Source organism: Cydia pomonella, chromosome 27, assembly GCF_033807575.1.
Source record: "Cydia pomonella isolate Wapato2018A chromosome 27, ilCydPomo1, whole genome shotgun sequence".
NCBI classification, from domain to species: Eukaryota; Metazoa; Arthropoda; class Insecta; order Lepidoptera; family Tortricidae; genus Cydia; species Cydia pomonella.
In genome coordinates this window covers 5121205-5145265 of record NC_084729.1, presented here as the reverse complement: position 1 = coordinate 5145265, position 24061 = coordinate 5121205, and the positions used below count along the sequence as shown (strand labels likewise).

The 24061-nt window shown below is 37.5% G+C and overlaps 1 protein-coding gene across 1 annotated transcript in view; it reads left to right on the top strand.

The window, feature by feature from the left end:
- Nucleotides 1-2475: 2475 nt before the first annotated feature.
- LOC133532426 (translational regulator orb2) overlaps nt 2476-24061 on the top strand; it is a 130485-nt gene continuing 108899 nt past the window's right edge. The window contains exon 1 of the mRNA XM_061871091.1: nt 2476-2765. Within this exon, the coding sequence (XP_061727075.1) occupies nt 2556-2765 (210 nt within the window). The 5' untranslated portion in view covers nt 2476-2555. The remainder of the gene's footprint in view (nt 2766-24061) is intronic.

The window sequence follows — 24061 nt, the reverse complement described above, 5'->3', positions numbered from 1 at the left end:
GGAATTTTAACTTGTGATGGTCTTTTCTTCACTAAGGTACCTATTAAATTTAGGTACTTTCATATTATAAAGTACAATTTGAAACGAAAAGAACATTTTAAAAGGCGTAATGTAATAAAAAACATATTTTGCTTTTTATAATAAAATAAATATGTATTTTTTTGCTAACCATATTGTTGCACTTTGCACTTAAACACATTCATGCCAATAGTTCACTAACACTAATCTCACGAAACTTCTGTTATTAACGCCATCTATAATAATTACGGCCGACTATAGCGAAATTGAGCCGCCTAAATATTCTAACCTATATAAGTTAGCTAGCTGTCAGTTTACAATAGGGCCCGTGCGCGTTGGAGGGTCTGCCATCTTGTGGCCTGAATCGGAACCATAAACATGCACATGTACACGTCACGTGTTTTCTTGTGCGTAGTAGGTTCTGCCATCTTGTGGGCTACATCGGAACAAAAAACTTCACATTTACGCCTCGCGCCAAAAATCTGACGGCTCCTGTGCTGCCTCTGCACGCTCCCTTTAGTTTGTCTACAGCACGCCAGGTAACACTAAACTCAAAAAAGTTTCTTTTTAGTAACGCTGCCTGTACGATTTTCCCAGAACTCTTAAAGTAATTACCGACCTTCTAAACCACGGGAGTTACGTAGCTAGGTTGATACTTTCGCTAGTTCGTATATAAAACACTAGGTGGCGCTAAAATAAAAATATGTTTGTTGCAAGCGCCATCTCAAGGAATTTTCCTGAACTATCAAGTGCTAACTACTGCAGTTTTTCAGAGCAAAGTTATCGATTTCAGCCTATTGTTATGTCGTTTACTACCTTTTTAGAGCGACATAGCATTGACACAGTGACTTACATTGGCACCCGTTTGGTGTAATTCTATAATGTAGTATGTTGTGATGTTTAGCGCAATGCTGATAACGGGCGTACCTATTCGTAAGCCATCAAACGTTATTATGATTATGGAACTATAAATGGTGGATGGTAAGGTTGTTAAATGAACCTACCTAAATATTTTTTCGATATGTTTGTTCAAAATTACATCGCAGTTATGGTACCTACATCTAGGCAGTTATGCAAATACATTTTTAAAACCAATATTAGTTATTTGACATTAGGTAGTAGCTTTCTGAAAAAAAAAAATAAAAAAAAATCACTCACATACAAGCCGCTCAAAAATAAAGGAACCTATCTGGACTAACACCTATATTACCTTTTATTGATGCCTTTTGTTTTTTATTTAATTTTTATTATAGTGTTACTGTTTCCATTATTTTTCGTTTATTTGTGTGGCAAGCGAATAAATGGTTTATCTATCTATCCATCTACCATATTATTTATTTGTAGAGCCATAGGTATAAGAACAGCTAAGTATAGTTGTTATACAAATACCCCTAGGTATTATATTATTATGCATATTTGTCATAATTTTAGATAATATAAAAATAACACAATCTTTGATAACTCTCACAATTCCGTTTATCCGTGTGAATAATTTTACGAAAATCTGTTTAGCCGAAGCCATGAAAGGTCAGCATTTGGTTTCGTATTAGCGTTAGCGCACTTTTGACCTAAATTTGGCGGTTACGTAAAATATTGCTCTTTCACACTTATAGAAAAGCTGTAATGCATGATACCTACTAATAAATAAATATTATTAATACGAAAGTCTTGTCAGTCTGTTTGTCTGTTACCTTGTCACGCTTAAACCGCAGAAGTTTTGAGATGACATTAGAGGACAGATGACATTTAGAACGTAGGTAGTTTGAGGCCTGGGGATGGACATAATAGATTAATATCAATCATCTCCATCATTTCACGCAGACAAAGTCGCGGACAGAAGCCGACATAATATATTTTCATTTAAAAAAGAACCGTAAAGGCCATATTTGATAATAAGTAAATTAGCTGTACGAAATTCGACATAATCACATCTCTGCATTCTCTTGATTTATTATGCCTATCTACTCAATCATGGTATACATTCTCAGAGTACTCAGAAGTCGAATTAATCTCGATAAGTCAAAAAGATTAAGCCACTAAAATCAGTCGATTTAAGCGCTGTTAAGCTTAATAGTTTTCACAACGTAGAACTTTCAGGCAAATAGCTTTAAGCTAGCCTTCAAGGTCCAAACCCGACCTATTTCAGATAAAAAACAACTCTGACAACACCAAAGCCCAGTGTTTGACATAATCTTCGCAGTGCGGACTGCACCAACTTGCTCTACCTTCATCAGCTTCAAAATACCGCCCCTCCATAACACATTTTCCGTACATACGCCTTATCATTCCTAGACCCACTTATACGTAAACAAAAAGGCGTAAGTACAGGTCATTTTCAATGGAGAAACTCCATATGTCCATTGGAGAGAAGCTAACATATCGCCCGCATCAAAATGTCGTAACAGAGCGCGTGAATAGAACGCTTATGGTGTTTTGTATGAGGGGCGTTACAGCAGTATGCGCACGCAATATCGACCAACGATAAGAACGTTTAGAACGTCAGTTGACGCGCGGCCTGCGCGTCGATACAACGTGCAATGGGGGAACTACAGTACCCAGGGGCCCCTAGTGTGGACGACGAGAGACAGTACAGGGCGCCCTTTAGACGCACCCCGCAGTACCGGTGGCCGTCGCAACCACCGCAGCCCTCGGCCTTCGCGCCGTGGCGCCGGGCGCCCGCCCCGCCGCGGCCTCCGGACTATCGCCGCAGCGCCAGCTACCCGGGCAAACCTGACGAACCCTATCAGGTAGACGATTTACCTTATCACACCCAAAAGCAGTAGCACGAAACGTTGAAACACTTCGAAAATCGAAACGCCACGTTTGAGTGTACACGTCAAATTGTTTTCAACTGACACGCCAAGAGTTTTATAATCTGTGCCATGACTCTTGTAAAAGAAAATCTAGTCTTTCCATTCTTTAAAACAACTCGATTACGAGAATTACAAAATGTATACGTCGTATTGTTCTAAGCGTGAATTTCAGTAATTTCAGCTGTGTCACAACTTGTCTTGCTCTACGTCAAAACTATATTGATAAATCGATTAGGTTCTGAAGGTACCAGTCTAGGTTTGTTTTTATTGATGATAGTAAATAAAATTGCTTTAGCTATATAGAATGAAAAACGAAATGAAAATATTGACTTAATAAAACTACGTTGTATCTGTCAATGTCACTGTGAAAATGGAAAATTTCAGGTTAAAAACGCAATTTTGAGATACTTAAAGATTCTACTCATTGATGTACGTAATAGGGGTAGATGAGGTACCAGGCGCTCGATCGTGAGCCACAAAATATAGGTTCCGGGACCTATATTGAATTAGTCGTACGGGTGACGCTGAAGTGTCAACATTGTCATCAAATTCGATAAAATATTGCCAAAGAATGCCGTGTTGCGCCTTTTTCCAGTGCTTCAATAGCTCCAAGCACAAAAACAAAGCTCACGGTATCACTTTTCATTCGTAAGTACTGTTATAACATTTGAAAACATAATTTTTTCTAAATAAAATTAAAAATTTCCTTGTTATTGAGTGAGCGCGACAGCTAAATAATGCATTACCCATGTGAGTAACACGTTTATCCGAGTGTCAAGTAGGCCTGCCCACTTCATGCATTGTAGAGTCAGCAATTTTTTTTTATAAATAATGCAACTTTTTAAATCATGTGCTCCTATTCCTTGAAACTATAGAATGTAACCGGTTTTTATTTTAATATACGAATAACCGGTTGTTAACCAAAAATTCAGTTTTTCTGATAGTATTGTTAAAACAATATCTTGCATTAACTTGAAATCCAAATATCGGGAATAGTCCATCAAAAATTACTAAATAGTACTTGTACAACAATAGGAAAACTATGGACAACATTTTTAACGAGAGCTCGATTTACAATTTTAATATGCGAGTTATAGTGTAGTTTTAAGATGTATTTATGTATGTTGAAAACTGTGTAAAAATATTTAGAACAGATATTAGATCAATCAAATTTAACCTTTTATCATAAACAAAAGAAATAAATAATAATCATCTGTATTTGTCAAGTAAAATGTATGATGACTGGTCTGGCCTAGTGGGCAGTGACCCTGCCTATAAAGCCGATGATCCCGTCCCGGGTTCAAAGTTCTAATGATGGAATCCATGAAGAATTGAGGGAACACTTAAAGTCTTATAGGTACACATATAGTGATTTTTGTGGTTTTTGTTTACAAATTAAGCATTTTCATCCAAAAACTGGCAATTAGTGTAGTGGAACTGCTGATTATAAACAGTACCCCTAGTGTAAATATTTTCGACAGTGAAACGTTACGTACGCGTTTGCGTTAAGTGTCATTTTGTATGGGTTTTTGAACAGCGCGCCAAGCGGGACGTTTTGGAAAGTCAAAAATCTCATACAAAATGACACTTAACGCAAACGCGTACGTAACGTTTCGTTGTCGAAAATATTTACACTAGGGGTACAGAACGAAACTCCCTAACTACGTATTTACCGTTTGAGTATTTGTTTTAATTTGTCCTCTTTGTAGAGCAACTAAGGTGATGAAAATGAAAACGATGAAAATCAGAACGAATACTTTAAATTGAACATTCTAATGTAAGGGCACGCTGCCGTCTCAAATCGAGAAAAGTGGGACATTGCTAATTTCGCCTTCGATAGAGAATGATTAAAAAAAATATAACTTCAAAATCAGTATTAACATTAAAAAAATGAAAACTATAACGTTTAGAGAAAATGCTTTCACTTATTTCTATTTTAAAACGAGCTGCAGCTGTGGAAATGCCTAGCGATTGAATTGTGAAAATTAAAAATGATGCTCGGTTTCGTTTTTGATACAATTTTTTTTTCTCCATACATTATAATTTTCCTTTTTATACCGCCCTCTCCGCATATTTTTTTTAATTGTATAGATAAACTATCGGTTTTACATATAAAATACATACAGTTTTACATATTTTATTTAATGTGTTAGCGAAAAAAAAATTGTTTTCCATAAAATAAATAAAGTGCCTATTTATTTTAATTTCGTATATATTTTATAAATATTTGTTTCCTGACGCTACCTAATAAAGACCGCCGTTGAAGGCGCTTATTCCCATGACTTACAACTTGTCCAATATAAGTGAATCCGTATACGTATCGTAACTATGAATAAACAAGGTTCACACTTTTATATTGGTTATCTTGAGTCGTGCGCTCGGTGAACGATTGGAATATATAAATACCAGGAGTAACTACGAATTACCAGTGATTACATTATCTCTTGTCAAGCGTACTTGTCTTTTCCGAAAAACCATCAGAAGTGGAACCTCGAGATCCCTATCAACTGAGATCATATCGTTATACTGGTTTTCTCGAGGCGACACGTTAGTTGAACATAGTGAATAGTCGACCAGGGTTTCAGAAGTAAAAAACGAGGGTCAATTTCATGCTTTAAAAATATGATAGTCAATCATTTGATATTAATCTCAGTGTAACTCGCTCGCTCAGATATTTGCTTGAAGTGAGAGACGGTCTAAGATTAGGTAATATCAAATCATTGTATTTTTTAAAAATCGAAATGACTTAATATCACTTTAAGACGACAATGTAAGAAGTATGTACGTCTCGCCTACACATTTGTATAATGTTATTAGTTTTTCTCTGTTGCACCTCGAGGAATACGCAAAATATAGGGGTCTCGCTTGCGCAGCACTGTTAACTATATTTGGTTATCCCTGTTGCTCGTTGTGCACATGTACATTATAATGGTGTGTAGTATTTGCAAATGAGTGGGTGCTGGACCAGATTTTAGTTTTGTCAACTATTAACGTCACATATCTACCCCTTTTACTTACATCAATGATTCTACTACAACTTTCTGTTACTTGAAAATATGTACATGAAAACTCAAGCAACCGCAATCAATAATCATAAATGAAAATCATCTGTTCGGTAATGAAATATTTTATAACAGGATATTTGGTGAATAAACTAATTTCGACGTTTTATTCAGCCATATCATACCACTATCCACCAAGGGTCTTCCTTGGACCCACCCAATTCTTTACTGGCAAGGTTTATTCGGGTGATCCGACTAGGTACTTTAAAATTCCGGTTTATTCCGAAAATCACATATAATTCCATCCAATTAGTCAATTTTTGGAATTACTCGACATTCTGAACTTTTCGAAATTAACCGAATATATACTTGATATGTAAAATGCGAGACGCGAAGGTTGTATGTACTTTATATACATAAACGTAGCGTGCTACGAAATTCTAAATGCTATCTTGATGTTATGTCGTTTATTCCGGAGGATAAGACTAAAACCTTTTACACAAACGGACCTCTTTCTGACGGCCTCTAAGCCCGATTGGTAGTATAACTTACGAAGCAGGATGTCCCGGGATTAAGAATATTCTCGAGTGAGAACATTTCCCATACAAAACAGAGAACATTATCGACAACGGCACAACTATACCCGGGATCGAATCCTGGTTCCTCAATTATGGATGTTTTCCATGTATATATAAGTATTTATATACAGTGTAACGCGAGGAACCCGAAAGATTTTAACCACGCACTTCTAAGGCCAAATAAAGGTAATAACGTTATATGAGTTTAAGTAAATTTCGGCAAAAAAATATTTTTGTTTATTTTTCATATGTATTTTTCATAAAAAGTTAACTTACTTACTCCGTTGGCTCAAAGACCCAAAATAAGACTTGGCCTCCGAAAGAAGACAGCGCCACTTTTCTCGGTCCTGTGCGACCTCTCGCCAATTGGATAAAAAGTTAATGTTATGGTAAAACTGGCACTGAAAATGACTTTTTTATGATTTTATTGTTACTGACGACCGGTTTGGCCTAGTGGGTAGTGACCCAGCCTACGAAGCTGATGGTCCCGGGTTCAAATCCTGGTAAGGGCATTTATTCGTGTGATGAGCATGGATATTTGTTCCTGAGTCATGGGTGTTTTCTATGTATTTTAGTATTTATAAATATTTATATATTATATATATCGTTGTCTAAGTACCCTTAATACAAGTCTTATTGAGTTTATGTGGGACTTAGTCAATTTGTGTAATAATGTCCTATAATATTTATTTATTTTTTATTTATTTATTTAATGTGGGATCAGGAGCTGTATCATGGTCGCATTTTCATCACCTGTCATGTCATGCGTCACTTTCGCACTTACATACTTGTTAGAACGTGACAGGCATGGTGACAAATGATAAAGAGCCAACAATCTTAGCCTTACAGGTTGGTCTGTGCAAAATTGTCCTATAATATTTAGTCAAAAAGAGCCTATGAAAAAAAATCTAGCAGTTTTTGGCTTAAAAGACTACATCATTGTAAAAAAAAAACTAGCAGACACATAATTTTTTTTAATTATCTATATGGGCAGTGGAAGATTAGGTCCTGAAGTTAAATGAGTAGTGTATCAAGTAAAAACATGGTGGCTAAAGATAATATAAATCTGTATGCGTTTTTACATGGTATATCTGCCTCTGAACGTACCTCCAACGTATGATGATTAGGGAAATTGTGACTAATTGTCGGCACAGTATTTAGGGAGAAATTAAAAATTATGTTTTATCTCAGAGCACTTATGGAACGAAATAAAATAAAAATCTTTTTAAAATTATTATTGCCCAATAGAAAAACTTATCGTACAAAATGCGGACTTAATGCCAAAAGCATTCTTTACTATTGAACCTTATATAACGGCAAAGCAAAGTTAATTAATTCCATTAATAGCAACGAAGCTCGCAATGGAATTAATTCTTTGGAGTCAGATTTATGATCTCTCCGGATATGTTACCTACTGTATGTATAATGCCATACGATTAGGGGTCCGCAGCAAGCTTGGTTCTCCATACAAACGTAGTTACGCTCTCATTTTAAAACGACTCGCTAGATTGCTCTGAAACTTTGTACTTGCAATAGAATTAGATATATCTAGTCATGTAATTAGTTTACCGATACCGATACGACCTTCAAACCTTCAAGAAAAGAGTGTACTCCCATCTTAAAGGCCGGCAACGTACTTACAACCCCTCTGGTGTTGCAGGTGTCCATGGGCGGCGGTAATCGCTTACCATCAGGTGATCCGTCTGCTCGTTTGCCTCCTCTACCATAAAAAAAAATGTACCAGTTACCATACTTAATAAAATACATTAATTTAAGTTTTTCATACGTAATTTGTTTTTGCTCTATATAAAGTAATTACAGGACTAGATATACCTCATGTCATTATATACGCAAAGTTTCATTACAATACAACACGTAGTTTTAAAATGAGAACCAAACTCCGTTTGTATGGGAAGGTGAAATAAGGCAGAGCTTGCCGGGGACTCTTAAAAAAACACCTAAAGTATTCCACTACAAGTAAAAGAGTAATTTATATATTTTTTCTTTTCATCTCATTGAAAAAAAAAAAAATAGGACGTTATTACACAAATTGACTAAGTCCCACAGTAAGCTCAATAAGGCTTGTGTTGAGGGTACTTAGACAACGATATATATAATATATAAATATTTACAAATATATATTTATAATATGTTTATAATATATAAACATAGAAAACACCCGGGACTTAGGAACAAATATCCATGCTCATCACACGAATAAATGCCCTTACCAGGATTTGAACCTGGGACCATCGGCTTCGTAGGCAGGGTCACTACCCACTAGGCCAAACCGGTCGTCAAAAGTATTAATATTAATAAACATAAATATTAATGCATCCCTGAGAAATACCTATAGTCCGTCTGCTAACTTCGCACCGTCTCGAACAGGGCAATGTGAGGGAATGTCATTATCATTATAAGCGTCATATTTTAGAAATTTATCTTTAATGATGGCATGCCACACATCGCCATGACATGTCATGTGGAGCTAGCTTGGTCCAACTTTAAGGATCTAAATATGATTACTTAATAGAATGATTCAGAGGAGGGACAGATCAAGATAAGTTGGCAGCAATTTTGTCGCCCCAGACAGTGCAAGTGTTATTTTAAACGTCAAACTTCTATGCATGAAAGTATGACGTTTACTTAACACTTGCACAGGCTGGGCTATCAAAATCGCTGCCAACTTATCATGGTCATAACTTATTCTATTATAAATCTTCTTCCTCGAGTTGTCACGGCATTTTGTCACGGCTCATGGAAGCCTGGGGTCCGCTTGGCAGCTAATCACGAGAATTGGCGTGAGTACCAGTTTTTACGAAGGCGACTGCCATCTGACCTTCCAACCCAGAGGGTAAACTAGGCCTTGTTGGGATTAGTCCGGTTTCCTCGCGCTGTTTTCTTTCACCGATAAGCGACTGGTAAATATCAAATGATATTTCGTGTATAAGTTCCAAAAAACTCATTGGTACGAGCCGGGGCTTGAACCCGCGATTGCAAGTCGCATGCTCTTACCGCTAGGCCACCAGAGCTTAACTTATTCTACTATAAATAAGTTATAGTAAATTATATTTTATTCTTTTTCATCTCATTATAAAGTATTCTTCTTCTTCTTCTTTAAGTGCCTTCTCCATCCCGGAGGTTGGCGACCTTATGTCTATATGCCATTCTATCTGAAGTCATGCGAATTAGTTTCTCTGTACTGCCCACGTCCAACCAGTCTCTTATGTTCCTTGTCCATGATATTCTCCTTCTCCCACGTCCTCGTTTCCCTTCAATCTTCCCTTCAATGATTAGTTTTAATAAGTCATATTTTGAGTAATTAAATTTATAAAGTATTAAGAGTAATAAAATAAATTTATCTCAGAATCTTGGACTAGAACTATCTATCTGTACCGTAAAACTACCCAACTATAGTCCAATACTGCAACTATGGTCCACAAGTTCAAAAGGAAATTAAGTATCTATACCAATGTTCCTTTTGGTTTACTCCTAGTTTTACCTTCCATTTATAAACATACTTTGCCTTAGAACTACAAAAATATAGTAAAATACACACCTGAACGAGAAAAATTGAGTTTATTTGTGGACCATAGTTGGGAGCTTTGGACTATAGTTGGGTGGTTTTACGGTACTTGAAATATTACCTAATCATTATCTATTAGTATTTCGTGGCTTAGGTCATCCTGCAATGCATTGTTTGTATGGAACGATATAAGTAATTACTCTAAAATAACGTAAACAAGGATCAATCGACTTAAAACACATATAATGTTATTCTCGTCTGTCAGTTATATACTCAGTGTGAAAACTGGCAGATCTAATAACAGAATTTAATTTGTACGGGAATTTGGGACTTTATTTAGGGATAGCTGAGGAGAGCAACGAAACAACCGGCTTCCAAGAAAGATTTATGACAACTAACTAGCAAAAGAAATATACATATAAAGTGACAAATGAAACATAGACAATAGGTATGAAAAATATGAATAATATATTTATCTTTGGTACAATGTCTCAAGGGCCTACCTATTTGAGATTAGTTATAGTAATCCTCTGTATATATCCATTATGTATATTGTTATTGTAAATTTATATATATATAACCTATTTAGACCTGACAAACATCATATAAACAACATCATATAGGTACACGAGTTAAAATTATTATTATTATGTGTTTAGTCGCAAACACATTGAAAAACATTACCCTCCCTCGTCACCCTATATAATATAACATTACGTATTATGAACTTGCTTTCCTCTTACTCAGTTTGACAAAAAATATGATTAAAAGTAATAATAAGTTTTTGGCAAAAAATAAATTTTTGGGACAAGCTTTTATCGCTGACTGTACTTTTCTTACCACAAGCAACTTATACTCTTCGAGACAATTCTAAAAACCCCAAACAGAATTAGGTTGCGCTGTTTTATCACAGAGTTCCTATGCCCACCTCATCTGTCTTGTCGTGTCTCCATCATCAGATCAGCTCTTTACGGTACCATTAATTTGCATTGTCAACCTCTGTACTTTTATACGAAAGACGCCGATATGGCGTTTACTATTTATTATTATTAATGAGCCATTATTTGAACAGTTGTCTACGCATACTTTACTATGAGTATACGGGTCATACAGATGTAGTGCATAATTGTTTTCCATCGTATTTTCTCGGGATCGTTCGTATTTGTAATGCTACTTTAGTCAACCTCAGTACTTTTCGTACCGAGACTGACTTAAATTGTATAACACGTTCGTACGTTTCCGTGAAAATACGATGGAAAATAATTATGCACTACATCTGTACAGTCAAGCGTAAAAATATGGGTGTACACATCTTACTCAATAATATGTCCCATAGCATCTTATTCCAGTGTAATACGAGCGTAGTACCATATTTATGAGACGATTCTCTCGATACATATTTTTGCAGCTGACTGTACAACAGGCGGAGAAACAAAATAATATGTCTCTATTCGTATCTGAAAAATAATAAGCTTTTGGCAAAAAAAAATTTTTTAGTACTTACAAGCTTTTTTTTTTTTCAATAAAATACAGTGGATACTGTCTTTCGCTGTACTTTTCTTGCCACAGGCAACTAATGTCCCAATATGCCCCGATCTTTTCTAGAAGTTAAGAATGGGTATAGTATGTTATCCTTAACATTCAACATCGCGGACTTTTTTGTAGACCTATGAATGAGAAACAACCCCACCATACATTGTGTTGTTATAGCTCAAACTGATTAGGCAGCTTTTCGTAGCCAGCGTGATTTTTTCCGACAACATCGTTATATTTCAACTAATTTACACAAAACCTTAACAAATTATATACCTAAACCTTCCTCAAGAATCACTCTATTGATAGATGAAAGTCGTATGAAAATCCGTTCAGTAGTTTTTAGTTTTGGAGTAGTTATATTAGTACATGTAGTGAATTAACGTTTTCCCCTAGATTTGCAGATGCTAGGTTGCGTGTCAGTCGCAAACATAGCGAATATCGCAGGCATTTTACTCAGTCACACCATCATATCATATTACTATCAGACGGGCCGGGCTATACGCTTGTTTGCAATCATTGTCTTCTTCTTCTTCTTCCTCGCGTTGTCCCGGCATTTTGCCACGGCTCATGGGAGCCTGGGGTCCGCTTGACAACTAATCCCAAGATTTGGCGTAGGCACTAGTTTTTACGAAAGCGACTGCCATCTGACCTTCCAACCCAGAGGGGTAAACTAGGCCTTGTTGGGATTAGTCCGGTTTCCTCACGATGTTTTCCTTCACCGAAAAGCAACTGGTAAATATCAAATGATATTTCGTACGTAAGTTCCGAAAAACTCATTGGTACGAGCCAGGGTTTGAACCCGCGACCTCCGGATTGCAAGTCGCACGCTCTTACCGCTAGGCCACCAGCGCTTCTGTTTGCAATCATTGTGATATAAAAAAATTAAACAAGTAAAAACCATGCTATTACTTAAATTACTCATGGGAAATATTTCCGTACATATAGCGTATGTGACAAAACACGAACGCCTAATGCGATTGGGGAAACAAAAAAATTAAAAAAACCATTCATCTTTGCGGCGTCGGCAATGTCCAAACTATTTCATATTTAAAATAAATAAAACCGGCCAAGAGCATGTCAGGCCATGCTCAGGGTCGGGTTCCGTAGTTACTCTTCCGTCACAATAAGCTAAACTGGAGCTTAAAGTATGGTAGATTGTTAACCAAGCTCCAAGGGATGAACTGCTGGTGTACGTCTTTTTACTATGAACGGGAAACTTTTTTCGATAACTCAAAAACAGCTAAACTGATCATATCCGCTATAGTTTTCATTTAATCTTTTTCTTAAGCTCTACTTGCAAGATTTTTTTCATATTTTTTGGACCTATGGTTCAAAAGTTAGAGGGGGGGGGGGGGGGCACTTTTTTTATTTCGGAGCGATTATCTCCGAATATATTCACTTTATCAAAAAATGTTTGTTGAAGACCCCTATTAGTTTTGAAAGACCTTTCCAACGATATCCCACACTGTAGGGTTGAAGCAAAAAAAAATGTTCACCCCCACTTTACGTGTAGGGGAGGTACCCTAAAAATATTAAATTTTTAGATTTTATTGTACGACTTTGTCGGCTTTATTGATTTATATATCTATGCCAAATTTCAGCTTTTTAGCACTAACGACCACGGAGCAAAGGCTCAGACAGACAGACAGACGGACATGGCGAAACTATAAGGGTTCCTAGTTGGCTACGGAACCCTAAAAAAACACGTTATTGATGCCCTGTCCCTTTCCTATATCACTTCCATAATTAGACGAATCTAATTTATCTAATGAAGTTTGAAATCCGACAAACGTTGCCATCAGTATCGGAGTGGGCGAGGCGCGTAGTGAGTAAATTTGCTTTTGCGCTAGCTTATTCTATAAGGCCGTATGCGGCAAAACGGATTTTTACCGTTTAAAGTAAAAAATAAGACTTAATCGAAAAATCACACTTACAGAATTAAAGTGTATGTGTTTAGACTGGCATGGAAAATTTAGAGGCTTGAATCGGTCCCATATGAAAGTCCCTGTACAATGAAAATGTTTGTTTAAAAAGAGGCATCTTTGATACGATTTTCTCTACTGTAAAAGTTGATCAATCGTGTAACGGCAAATACAGAAATTAGGACCATGCCATGCATAACCAGGTCACCAAACAATGCTTTCATGACTTTTGTAGTTGCTGTGATATATTATGTTTATTTACAATAACAATATATACAGAGTACTATAACTAGCTTAAATCTAAAATAGGCTTTTAAGGCATTGTATCAAGGATGCTGGCGGCATTTCCTCGTTGTATTGCATTGCTGATTTGCTGATATGTTGTGCGAGGAAGCCGCCAGCTCTTCGGTCACCAGTTACGTCAACCAGACGCTTCGCGATTTCTGCAAAAAACTTGTGCGCGCTGGGACCCCATGGTTAAATCAAGATACTTGACGCCAAAATTTACAATGCGTCGTCTCGAGTAGTCGTCTTAATTTATTTAGGGGGTCAGGGATGATTTCAAGGATAAAATTAATATGAACTATTTTCTAAAACGCAGATACATCTGCAAGCGATACTATAAATGTTTATATAAATGGAAAAATCAAAAGTCTGAAAGGTCGTATGACGAGTCGAGTCTTGCCGAAATCGGTGAATATTTCCGGTTTACTTTTAATATAAAAATTGTATAATTCAATTAATAAAATCTGTCGAGGCAGGTTGTAAACCAGGAGATACGAGTAAATCTTTTAGATTTAAAATTGTAGTGACAATTTCATTAGTTTCTAGTTCATAAAGTAAACACAATGCGTAACCCGTTCTTAAGGAAGTACAACATTTCCACTACTCCGTTTAGAATACACTCGATTCAACGTCTGCAAAAAGAATTCTTAATCTCTAGCTGCCCACCAAAGAGCATATAATCACTACGTTTCTGCCCACAAATCAAAACTTACCAAGATAAATGTCATTTTGATTTGTTAAAATAAAGATTCAAAATAGAATGGAATGCAAGACCTTTTTATAGTTCTCTGGGCAGCTAGAGTTATTTTACTCTTTTTACATCATTATCTTCCTAGCATTTTCTCAGTTTTCTCTAGGGACGTGCGCTTGGGGTCAGCTTGGTATGCTAATCCCTCGGTATGGAATCTGACGGCTGAGATTATTTCGGGCACAACAGCTTCATTAACTAGCATATCAATCAGATTCTTGAAGAAATTAGGTCGCGGTGCGAGACACCCCAAGAGCTATGTTATGACCGTTTGTATCTAATACGTGTAATAATTTCTGAGAAATGATGACCAAGATTACATCTTGGCGGCCCCATTGGCTGGGGTAGCATATCTCGTAACTTGTAAGAAAACTAGGTCGCGGTCCAATACCCCAAGCTCTATGTCGTGACCCATTTGATATATCTACTACATATAGCACTTTTAATATCTTACGGGCGAGGCTCGACTCACGAGTTACCATGGAGGTGATCAGCCGAGAAGGAGGCTGGCTCAACTGGACTCGGATGGAAAGAGCTGGAAGAAGCCGCTCATGATCGCGACAAATGGAAAATTCTTCTGCGAGCCCTATGTTCCTAAACTTCCTAATGAGGGTTAACACGATTGCATTTCTGTGTAATACTTTAAAAAATATGTGAAATCATGAACTATCGTTCCCGGTGTCGTGACTCTTATTTATTTAAACTCTAATGCACTATTATAAGGTATTTTCTACCAGTTAATCACTGGGCCAAAAAGATTACTCTTGAATTTGACGGACGAGATTACTGTCGGCGTTGATTGAGCTAGTATCGACCAGGCGCATGAGGGACTGGATCACGCGGCCCGAGAATCTTTACGCGTTTCGAGTCCCTTATTCGCTGTATGTGTGCAACACTAAAATTTGAAGGGGGAGATCACTGCCTATCCCGGTCGTCTCATTGGCCGGGCTTGTATTACGCGCTTCTTGACCCTTACTATTTGTATAATACCTTGAAATCTGACGGGTGAGATCACTGTCGATCCCGGCCGCCTCGTTGACTGGGCTCGTATCGACCAGCGCGTAAACTGGGTCACGCGGCGCGAGACGCCCTACGCGCGTCGTGACCCTTATTGGCTACCTATAGGTCACCATAAGGTAGTAGCATACCCGTTATAGTTCGTGTCATTCACGATGACGCGCGGATTTGTCAAATCTAACCTTTAATAACATGAGATTACCAATCAAGGCACGCGTCTTCGTGAATGGTACGATCTTATATATTAGTGTTGCAATTCATTGAAAATTAGAGTTGGAAAATTCGCCTAAGTAAATAATTTAAATCAATAATTTTCATGGTTAAAAAAAAATTGTAGGGGTCCATTTAAGGGGGTATAAAGTTATAAAATTGTCTTGTCTAGTCTTAAAAACGAAGAAGATTACATTAAGTTATTATTTAATTATTTTTTTTACTATTAATTAAAACATATTTTTACAAGCAAACCCTTCAGTGATCACTAGTATCGATAGTCGAGTCTGTCGATACAGGAACTCCCTACTTGTCAAACAATTTTGCCCCACGGATTCCTATGTCTGATGGTACTGTACATCATATATTTTTTTTAATTTAATCATTCCGTTATTTTAGAAGTTACAGGGGGGGGGGGGGGGCACATATTTTACCACCTTGGAAGTGTCTCTCGCGCAAACTATTCAGTTTAGAAAAAAATGATATTAGAAACCTCAATATCAAGAAACCTCAAAAAATAAAATTGAGTTTCAGTTCTAAATATGGGGAACCCCCAAAAATTTATTGTTTTTTTTTTTTCTATTTTTGTGTGAAAATCTTAATGCGGTTCACAGAATACATCTACTTACCAAGTTTCAACAGTATACTTCTTGTAGTTTCGGAAGAAAGTGGCTGTGACATACACCGTGTCCAATAAGTTCGAATACAAACTTTTAGCACTTGCTGTATAGACATACGGATCGCTGGATATAAAATTCTTATTTTAATTTAAAAAGTATATTGACATAAACATAGTACTATAATTTCATGAGTCACGTATTTTTAGTTTGGCTTGAATACACGATGAAGTACGTTCGTGAAGAAATTATTAGAAAATTCCTTAAAGGCGACAGGCCATGTGCTATATTCAAGGCGTTACAACCGCATGGAATTAAACGGAATCTGGTTTATACTACTATAAAAAGGTATAAAGAGATCTCTTCTACAGAGGACAGGAAAAGATCCGGTCGGCCCCGCTCAGCTAGAACTGAAAAAGTGGTAAAGGCTATAAGAGAGCGAATTCGGCGGAAAAAACACCGATCTATTAGAAAATTAGCTGCTGATCTGAAAATTTCCAGGGGATCTGTACATAATATATTGAAAAAAGATCTTGGATGTTATGCTTATAAAAAACGAAAAGTACATGGCATTTCAGATGCAACCAAGAAAAAGAGAGTAGAAAGATGTAGCACCATACTTTCTTGGCACGCAGGTGACGAATTTGTTTTCTCAGACGAGAAACTCTTTGTGTTAGAGCAGCCTCATAACGCCCAGAACGACCGGTTGTGGGCAGCACGGATAGAAGACATTCCAGAGTATGAAAAGAATGTGCCTAGGTTCCAGAGCTCACCATCAGTGATGGTTTGGGGTGCTCTTTGTAAGAGGGGCAAACTGCCTCTAGTTTTTATTGATAAAGGCGTCAAAATCAATGCGGCATACTATAAATCGGAGGTTTTGGAGAAAAATTTTGCCCCAAATTTAAAAAATATGTTTGCAGACGATTATTATGTTTTCCAACAAGACGGAGCTCCGTCGCATACGGCAAACGCTGTTCAAGCTTGGTGCAAGGCTAATTTGACCGATTTTTTGCCGAAAACTGAATGGCCACCAAGTTCTCCAGATTTAAACGTACTAGATTATTTCGTATGGTCATACATGCTCTCGAAACTAAATAATTATAAAGTCGCAAACCTGAGCCATTTTAAAAAGGTTATCGTGCAAATATGGGACGATATGCCGATGGATGCGGTGCGTGCCGCTTGTGACTCTTTTGAGAAACGTTTGAAACTTGTAAAAAAAGTTAAAGGTGGAGTTATTCCAAAACATTTGTTGTAAATATTGTATATAAATGTGGCTTTCATTTAATATAATTTTCATAACATAAACTACGCGTAAATTTATTTTATTAAGGATCATAACTGTATTCGAACTTATTGGACACGGTGTAAACGGACAGACAGACGGACATGACGAATCCATAAGGTTTCCGTTTTTTGCCATTTGGCTACGGAACCCTAAAATGGTTAAAAGCGTTTCAAGACAAATTCTTCATCAAATAGATATTAAATTATATTCATTCATTCTTCATTTATGTCTCACAGAAGTTTTATTATTATAAATCTTCATTAGCTGCACACTTTCACGTTAGTTCATTGCATAATATCCTATCAAAGTTACACTTAAAACGACATTAATGAGCAAAAAGAAATCACATTTTCTATGTTGAATATTCTACGTTGACTTGTTAATATGAGAGACGACGTCGCCATTTTGAAGCTCAGCTGGAAATCCTTCCGTAAATACTTTCCTATTAGTCAAATCAGTTTCTTTTTTGAACTGTCAAAACGATTAGCCACTATGGAATTTGTGAGAATTACCTACGGCACAAAATAAAAAATAAACAGAAGGTTCTCGCCGTTCTTGAAAATACATACCTAAACTTGCCCGACTCACTAGGGTTGCTTCTGTATTAATTTCGAATTTTAAAAAGGAGTATGTAATATAAGTTTACAGTCATACATACATCTTATATGGTATTGATGGCCTGATGGTAAGCAGTCTCCAATAGTTATTTGTGTCCCAAGGGAGGAAGAGTAGGACATTAAATAAATAATAAATAAATAAATATTATAGGACATTGCGTGCCGCGTGTAAAATTGTCACCCGAGCCGAGGGCGAGGGTGGCAAACACGCGGGATGGAATGTCCTACGGTTCCTCCCGTAGTGCGCATACTACTTTTCTGCTCGACGGAGGCGGAAAGCGGCAACTTCTTTTAGCGCAGCGGGAGCAAAGTTGACGCTTTCCGCCCGGAGGGCAGAAAAAAAAGCTACACCGGCTCTAACCCTACATCTCGGAACCGAGAAGATTCAAATCGCCCCTCAATTGGAGGAGGGTATCCCAATATGGACAGGCAAGAAACTCGGCGGGACACTTCTTTTCAAAACATTACATCTTATTATTAACATGCAATTTAGATTAAAATAGAAATCATGCAATTACATACAGTAGCTTTTCTTTATAGAAATTTGATTAAAAAAAATATATGTACATCAAATCAAACGGCAGACACGGCTGTCGCCAATGTTGCCAGTAACAAGAATCGCGTTGTTTTAAAAACGGTTTGTTTTCGTCGCCGCCTCCGCCTCGGACAATGCGCATTCCGCAAAATAAGTAAATAAAAACAAAACGTATGTACTTTCGATGTCGATTCACCGTGGGATTGAATAACCCGACTTAAACCATAGATTCCGACTCCTAAATACGTATATAAAAAAACGAAATACGTATAGTTTAAATAGGAGATAATGTTTATTTTACAAAATGAATAAATCATTAAATATTTATGCATATTCATTGACATTACATAATAATAAATTCTCATTACATTAAGAGCCCATCAACGTGCTCACTAGCGCCACTGGAAAATAATTATGATTGTTTAAATTTAACGATAGATATTTAAAAAAGGGGGCCGCTACGTACTGTATTTTGTATTTAAGTACCTTTTGAATACATCAAACTAGTTTCAATGTTGCTGGATTCGTCGATCTATGGATGATCTATTTAGTATTTGTTGTTATAGCTGCAACAGAAATACATCATCTGTGAAAATTTCAACTGTCTAGCTATCACGGTTCATGAGATACAGCCTGGTGACAGATGGACGGACGGACGGACAGCGAAGTCTCAGTAATAGAGTCCCGTTTGACCCTTTAGGTACGGAACCCTAAAAACAGGTACTAAAAATACATTTAGAGGTGTAAATGTCTCTAAGTGTCTGAACTAAAAGATTATATAGTTTATCAAATAATCCTTACAGATGTATAGGTTATACCTAAGTAGAAATACAGCTAGAAGTACAAATACTTACCTAAATAGGAAGTTTTAACATGCCGTGCGATAAGGATAAAGTACAAAAATGAGGTTAAAATAGTTATTTACAATACAAGTGCGAAAAATAGGAAATTCGTACCGAGTGGCGATAAATCGAACTACTCTGTAAATAGGTATGCGTGGTCATACATAAAAAAAATATACGCGTCGACTTGAGAACCTCCTCCGTTTTTTTCGTCGGTTAAAAAGACGACCGAAGGGAGTGTTTTAAATCGACACGAGTTGCAAATTACCTATTCGCACGTGTATCGTACAAAGTTTTACAGTACATATGGCTCTTTAAAGTTTCGACATAGTTACATAATGTGCTAATTTACGCCCTAGTGCGGAAAACTAGCACCATATGTACTGTAGAATAAGTATCTTACGCCATTCATACTAAAAAAAATATGGACATTACCCATTCAGCGCTAATCAGGACACGTTGTTGTTTCGCCTCTAAGAAGCGTTTCCTCTACATACCGGGAAAGCCATGTTATCGGCTACGACCGTACTCGTAGCTCAGCGGTGAATGTGTTTGCGGTGAGAGCTTTTCAGTCGAGTACCGTGTATAGGCAACGAAGCTTGCTAAGTTGCCTAAGTGAGGTACGAGATTGAAAACCTTGATTATATCACTATTGTATACAACACTTTTTCTGCGAGTCAACAAAAATGATATTTTTTACTATAAAACCTAAATAAGTGATGAAAATAGGCATAAACGGGCCCGTCCCCCGTTCTATAGTAGCGCGGCGGCACGTGATTGGACAATATTTTTTATAGTTGACTACAGCGTATCGAAAGAAATTTTATAGTTGAGTTGGGAGCCCATATATGAAACACAATTATAGTTTGGTACACGAAATCTTAATTCAATCATTACAGTCAACGAGTAGATTTTTTTTAATTCAGCCTAGTCCGTATTCTGTCAATTAGATATGTGGCAGTGCCTTTTTGCAGTGTTTGTTTTGTACTTATATTGTGTATTGTTTAAGTAAATAAATAAAAGAAAAATATTTAAGTTTATTGTAGTTACATGTAGATAAGGAAAGTGTAACTGGTGTTCGCTAAAATGCCGGTTATTACTAATTTAATTAGGTACAACTTAGGGCTTGTGCACAAATCACGCGAGGTTTTTTCGGCTAGTTTTTGACCCCCCCTCCCCCTTGGTGATATTTGGTGAGTTTCTTGGCGAACCCCCCCTCCCCCACATAACCTCACGTGTATATATATATATTTTTTATTCGTCCTTATTTTAAGATAAAGCGCTGGTGGCCTAGCGGTAAGAGCGTGCGACTTGCAATCCGGAGGTCGCGGGTTCAAACCCCGGCTCGTACCAATGAGTTTTTCGGAACTTATGTACGAAATATCATTTGATATTTACCAGTCGCTTTTCGGTGAAGGAAAACATCGTGAGGAAACCGGACTAATCCCAACAAGGCCTAGTTTATCCTCTGGGTTGGAAGGTCTGATGGCAGTCGCTTTCGTAAAAACTAGTGCCTACGCCAAATCTTGGGATTAGTTGTCAAGCGGACCCCAGGCTCCCATGAGCTGTGGCAAATGCCGGGACAACGCGAGGAAGAAGAAGAAGAAGAAGATTTTAAGATAAATAGTATTGTGTAGAGTAAATCTTGTTTAGACTGGCTATTGTGAAGTACCAAGTGAAGATTTATGTTTAACAAAACCGAGAAAAAGTATGTGGTAGAAATTTTTTCTTATTTTTGTTTACCATAGAAAAATACACGTGAGGTTTTCTTATACCCTCCCTCTCTCAACGTGATTTGTCGTGATTTTTTCGTGACCCCCCTCCCCCCCTATCGAACCTCGCGTGATTTGTGCACAACCCCTTATACAGTGTGTCTAATAATCAAAAATGTCTACCCTGCCTCTAAATAGTAAGTACTTAGATGATTACATGTCAGAATTTCTTTAATGGGTATATCAATAAAATATGATATTAAAAATACTTTTTTATACAGCCTAGTCCGTTCTGTAAATCAGCTGTTACATAACGCCACGTGTGCCGCTGACCCAGTTCCGCCCGCAATGCGCCACTCTGATTGGCTGCGCCAGTATTGCCATAACGCAGATTTACTGGAATATATTACATTAATACTATAAGGTGGAGTATGTAAACAAATACAGAATTTCCAGCGTCAGATTTCCGATTTCAAATTCAAATAATTTTCGAACGCGAAGTGCGGGGGGTGTTTTCGTTTCGTCAGTGTTGCTGATTAGTAACAATGGGGCGCTGGCATTGACATATATCTACAGCGGTGTCACGCACACGAATTCAAGCCAATCGTGCAGTCTAATGCCATAACGCGATTGGTTGAAGAGCTTGTGTCACGCGCGATTGGTCGCAACTAGTTGCGTTAGACTGCACGATTTGTTCGAATTCGTGAGTGACTCCGCTGAACTAGCACCATTCTCAGTGCCCGAAAGCTCTGTCCATAGATATATGACAATGATCGCTGTCCAGCATAGCAGCGTGCGTTTACTATTGAGGCGTATCCTACCAAAGGTTTTTCACTTCTTCTCTCGTGCCGAGGTTCCCCTAAACAGTGGATGCTCAGAAAGCAGCGGTGCTGACAGCCCGGACAGTGGCGTCTGCCCACACTCCTGCTCTGAACCTGATCTGAGAGATACCACGTAGAATTAATTTCAGATAATACGGAAAAGGTGATCAAAAATGAAATCGGCATTCATCCTCTTTTCAGAAAAATACATAATTTCGTTTTGTATGTTTTTATTTCTATCAAATTTTGAAATAGGAATTCTGCTGTTGGACAACCTGTACATTTGGTATAGACCAAAGATGGTAACGATAAAACTTCGCAAATGCTACTCTTGCGAGTAATTAAGTAACAGTAACCCTAGTGTACATTTATTCGATAGCGTGACGTGACGTACGCGTTTGCTTAAGTCTCATTGTGTATGGGATTTTGTGATTCCAAAACGTCCCGCTTGGCGAGCTCGAGCTGTTTCTAAATCCCATAAAAATGAGGCTTAACACGAACTCGTACGTCACGTCACGGTATCGAATAAATTTACACAAGGGTTTTCGGTTTGCAAAAAAACTTCAACTAAATTACATTTATATTGACATGGATACAACGCTATTGATGCCCATTCCGTTATGATTATTAATATTATTAGAGTAGAATATGCACCAAATACGAGTATCAAACATTCAAAATTATACAGTACCTAACAAACAGAGTGTCTACCGCGAAACACAAAAATCGCATATTCGATCGATAGACAGGCAAATAATGAAGTTTCGATTCTCGTGTTTCGCGGTAGGCCCTTAGACACTCTTTTTTTTTTTTTTTTCTTTTTTTTTTTAATACTACGTCGGTGGCAAACAAGCATACGGCCTGCCTGATGGTAAGCAGTATCCGTAGCCTATGTACGCCTGCAACTCCAGAGGAGTTACATGCGCGTTGCCGACCCTAACCCCCTCCCACCCCTCGTTGAGCTCTGGCAACCTTACTCACCGGCAGGAACACAACACTATGAGTAGGGTCTAGTGTTATTTGGCTGCGATTTCCTGTAAGGTGGAGGTACTTCCCCAGTTGGGCTCTGCTCTAGATCTGGAATGACATCCGCTGTGCTGTGCCCTACCACACAGAGCGAGATGGCATTCACAATGCCCATACCTCTCTTTATTAGAGGAACGCCGAAGGACAATAATTGACCTATACAGACAGCAGTATGAAATAGCCAATTTTCTGTTTGCGATTTTGGGGTTGGTCCCGTAGTAAAAGTTGCTCAAATACCTGTGACGTCTTAGCTCCGTTGTATGACAAGGTGGTAAGTAAAATACAAATTGTGATCGTGTGCTTGCCTAGCCACCTGCCCGCCATGACACATCCCAACGGAGTGTCAACTTGTAGGTAGCTGGCAAAACCACATTTATTGTGTAAACGTCACATGACCTATATATTCACCCCGTAAATTATTGCAGGTGACTAAATAAACAGCCTCTATTTTATGAATATCCTGATAATATAAATTGCGTTCGTCGTGAAGTCAAAGTCATTAATGTTTAAAACGATGACGACTTAATGTATTCGATATATTTTGTGGGAATTTATTCAGCTGGTTATCAAGTAGGTAGGTATATATATTTTATTATAGGGTTATATTGTATTCTTATGGCTCCTCTACACGATGGGCCATCATACTGGCTCGAACATGGGCCAGCGTGTAGAGGGTAGTGGTGTCCGATGGCTATTGGCGCAGCAGGATGGCCACAGTGTCGGTTTCTTTTTTTTTTTTATTTAAATCAAAAGAAGATTACAAAAAGCCTTAAAATACTAATCTGCCAAACTGTAGTACAGTTTGTTGGCAGAAAAAACTAAATCTACCCCCCATCAACTAGTAGGGATGATAAAAATTAATAATTATAGCCGCTTTTGCATACGTATGTATATTGAAACCTTGGTATATTAAAACTTAAACTTCCGAGTGGTTATCACATACTGTTA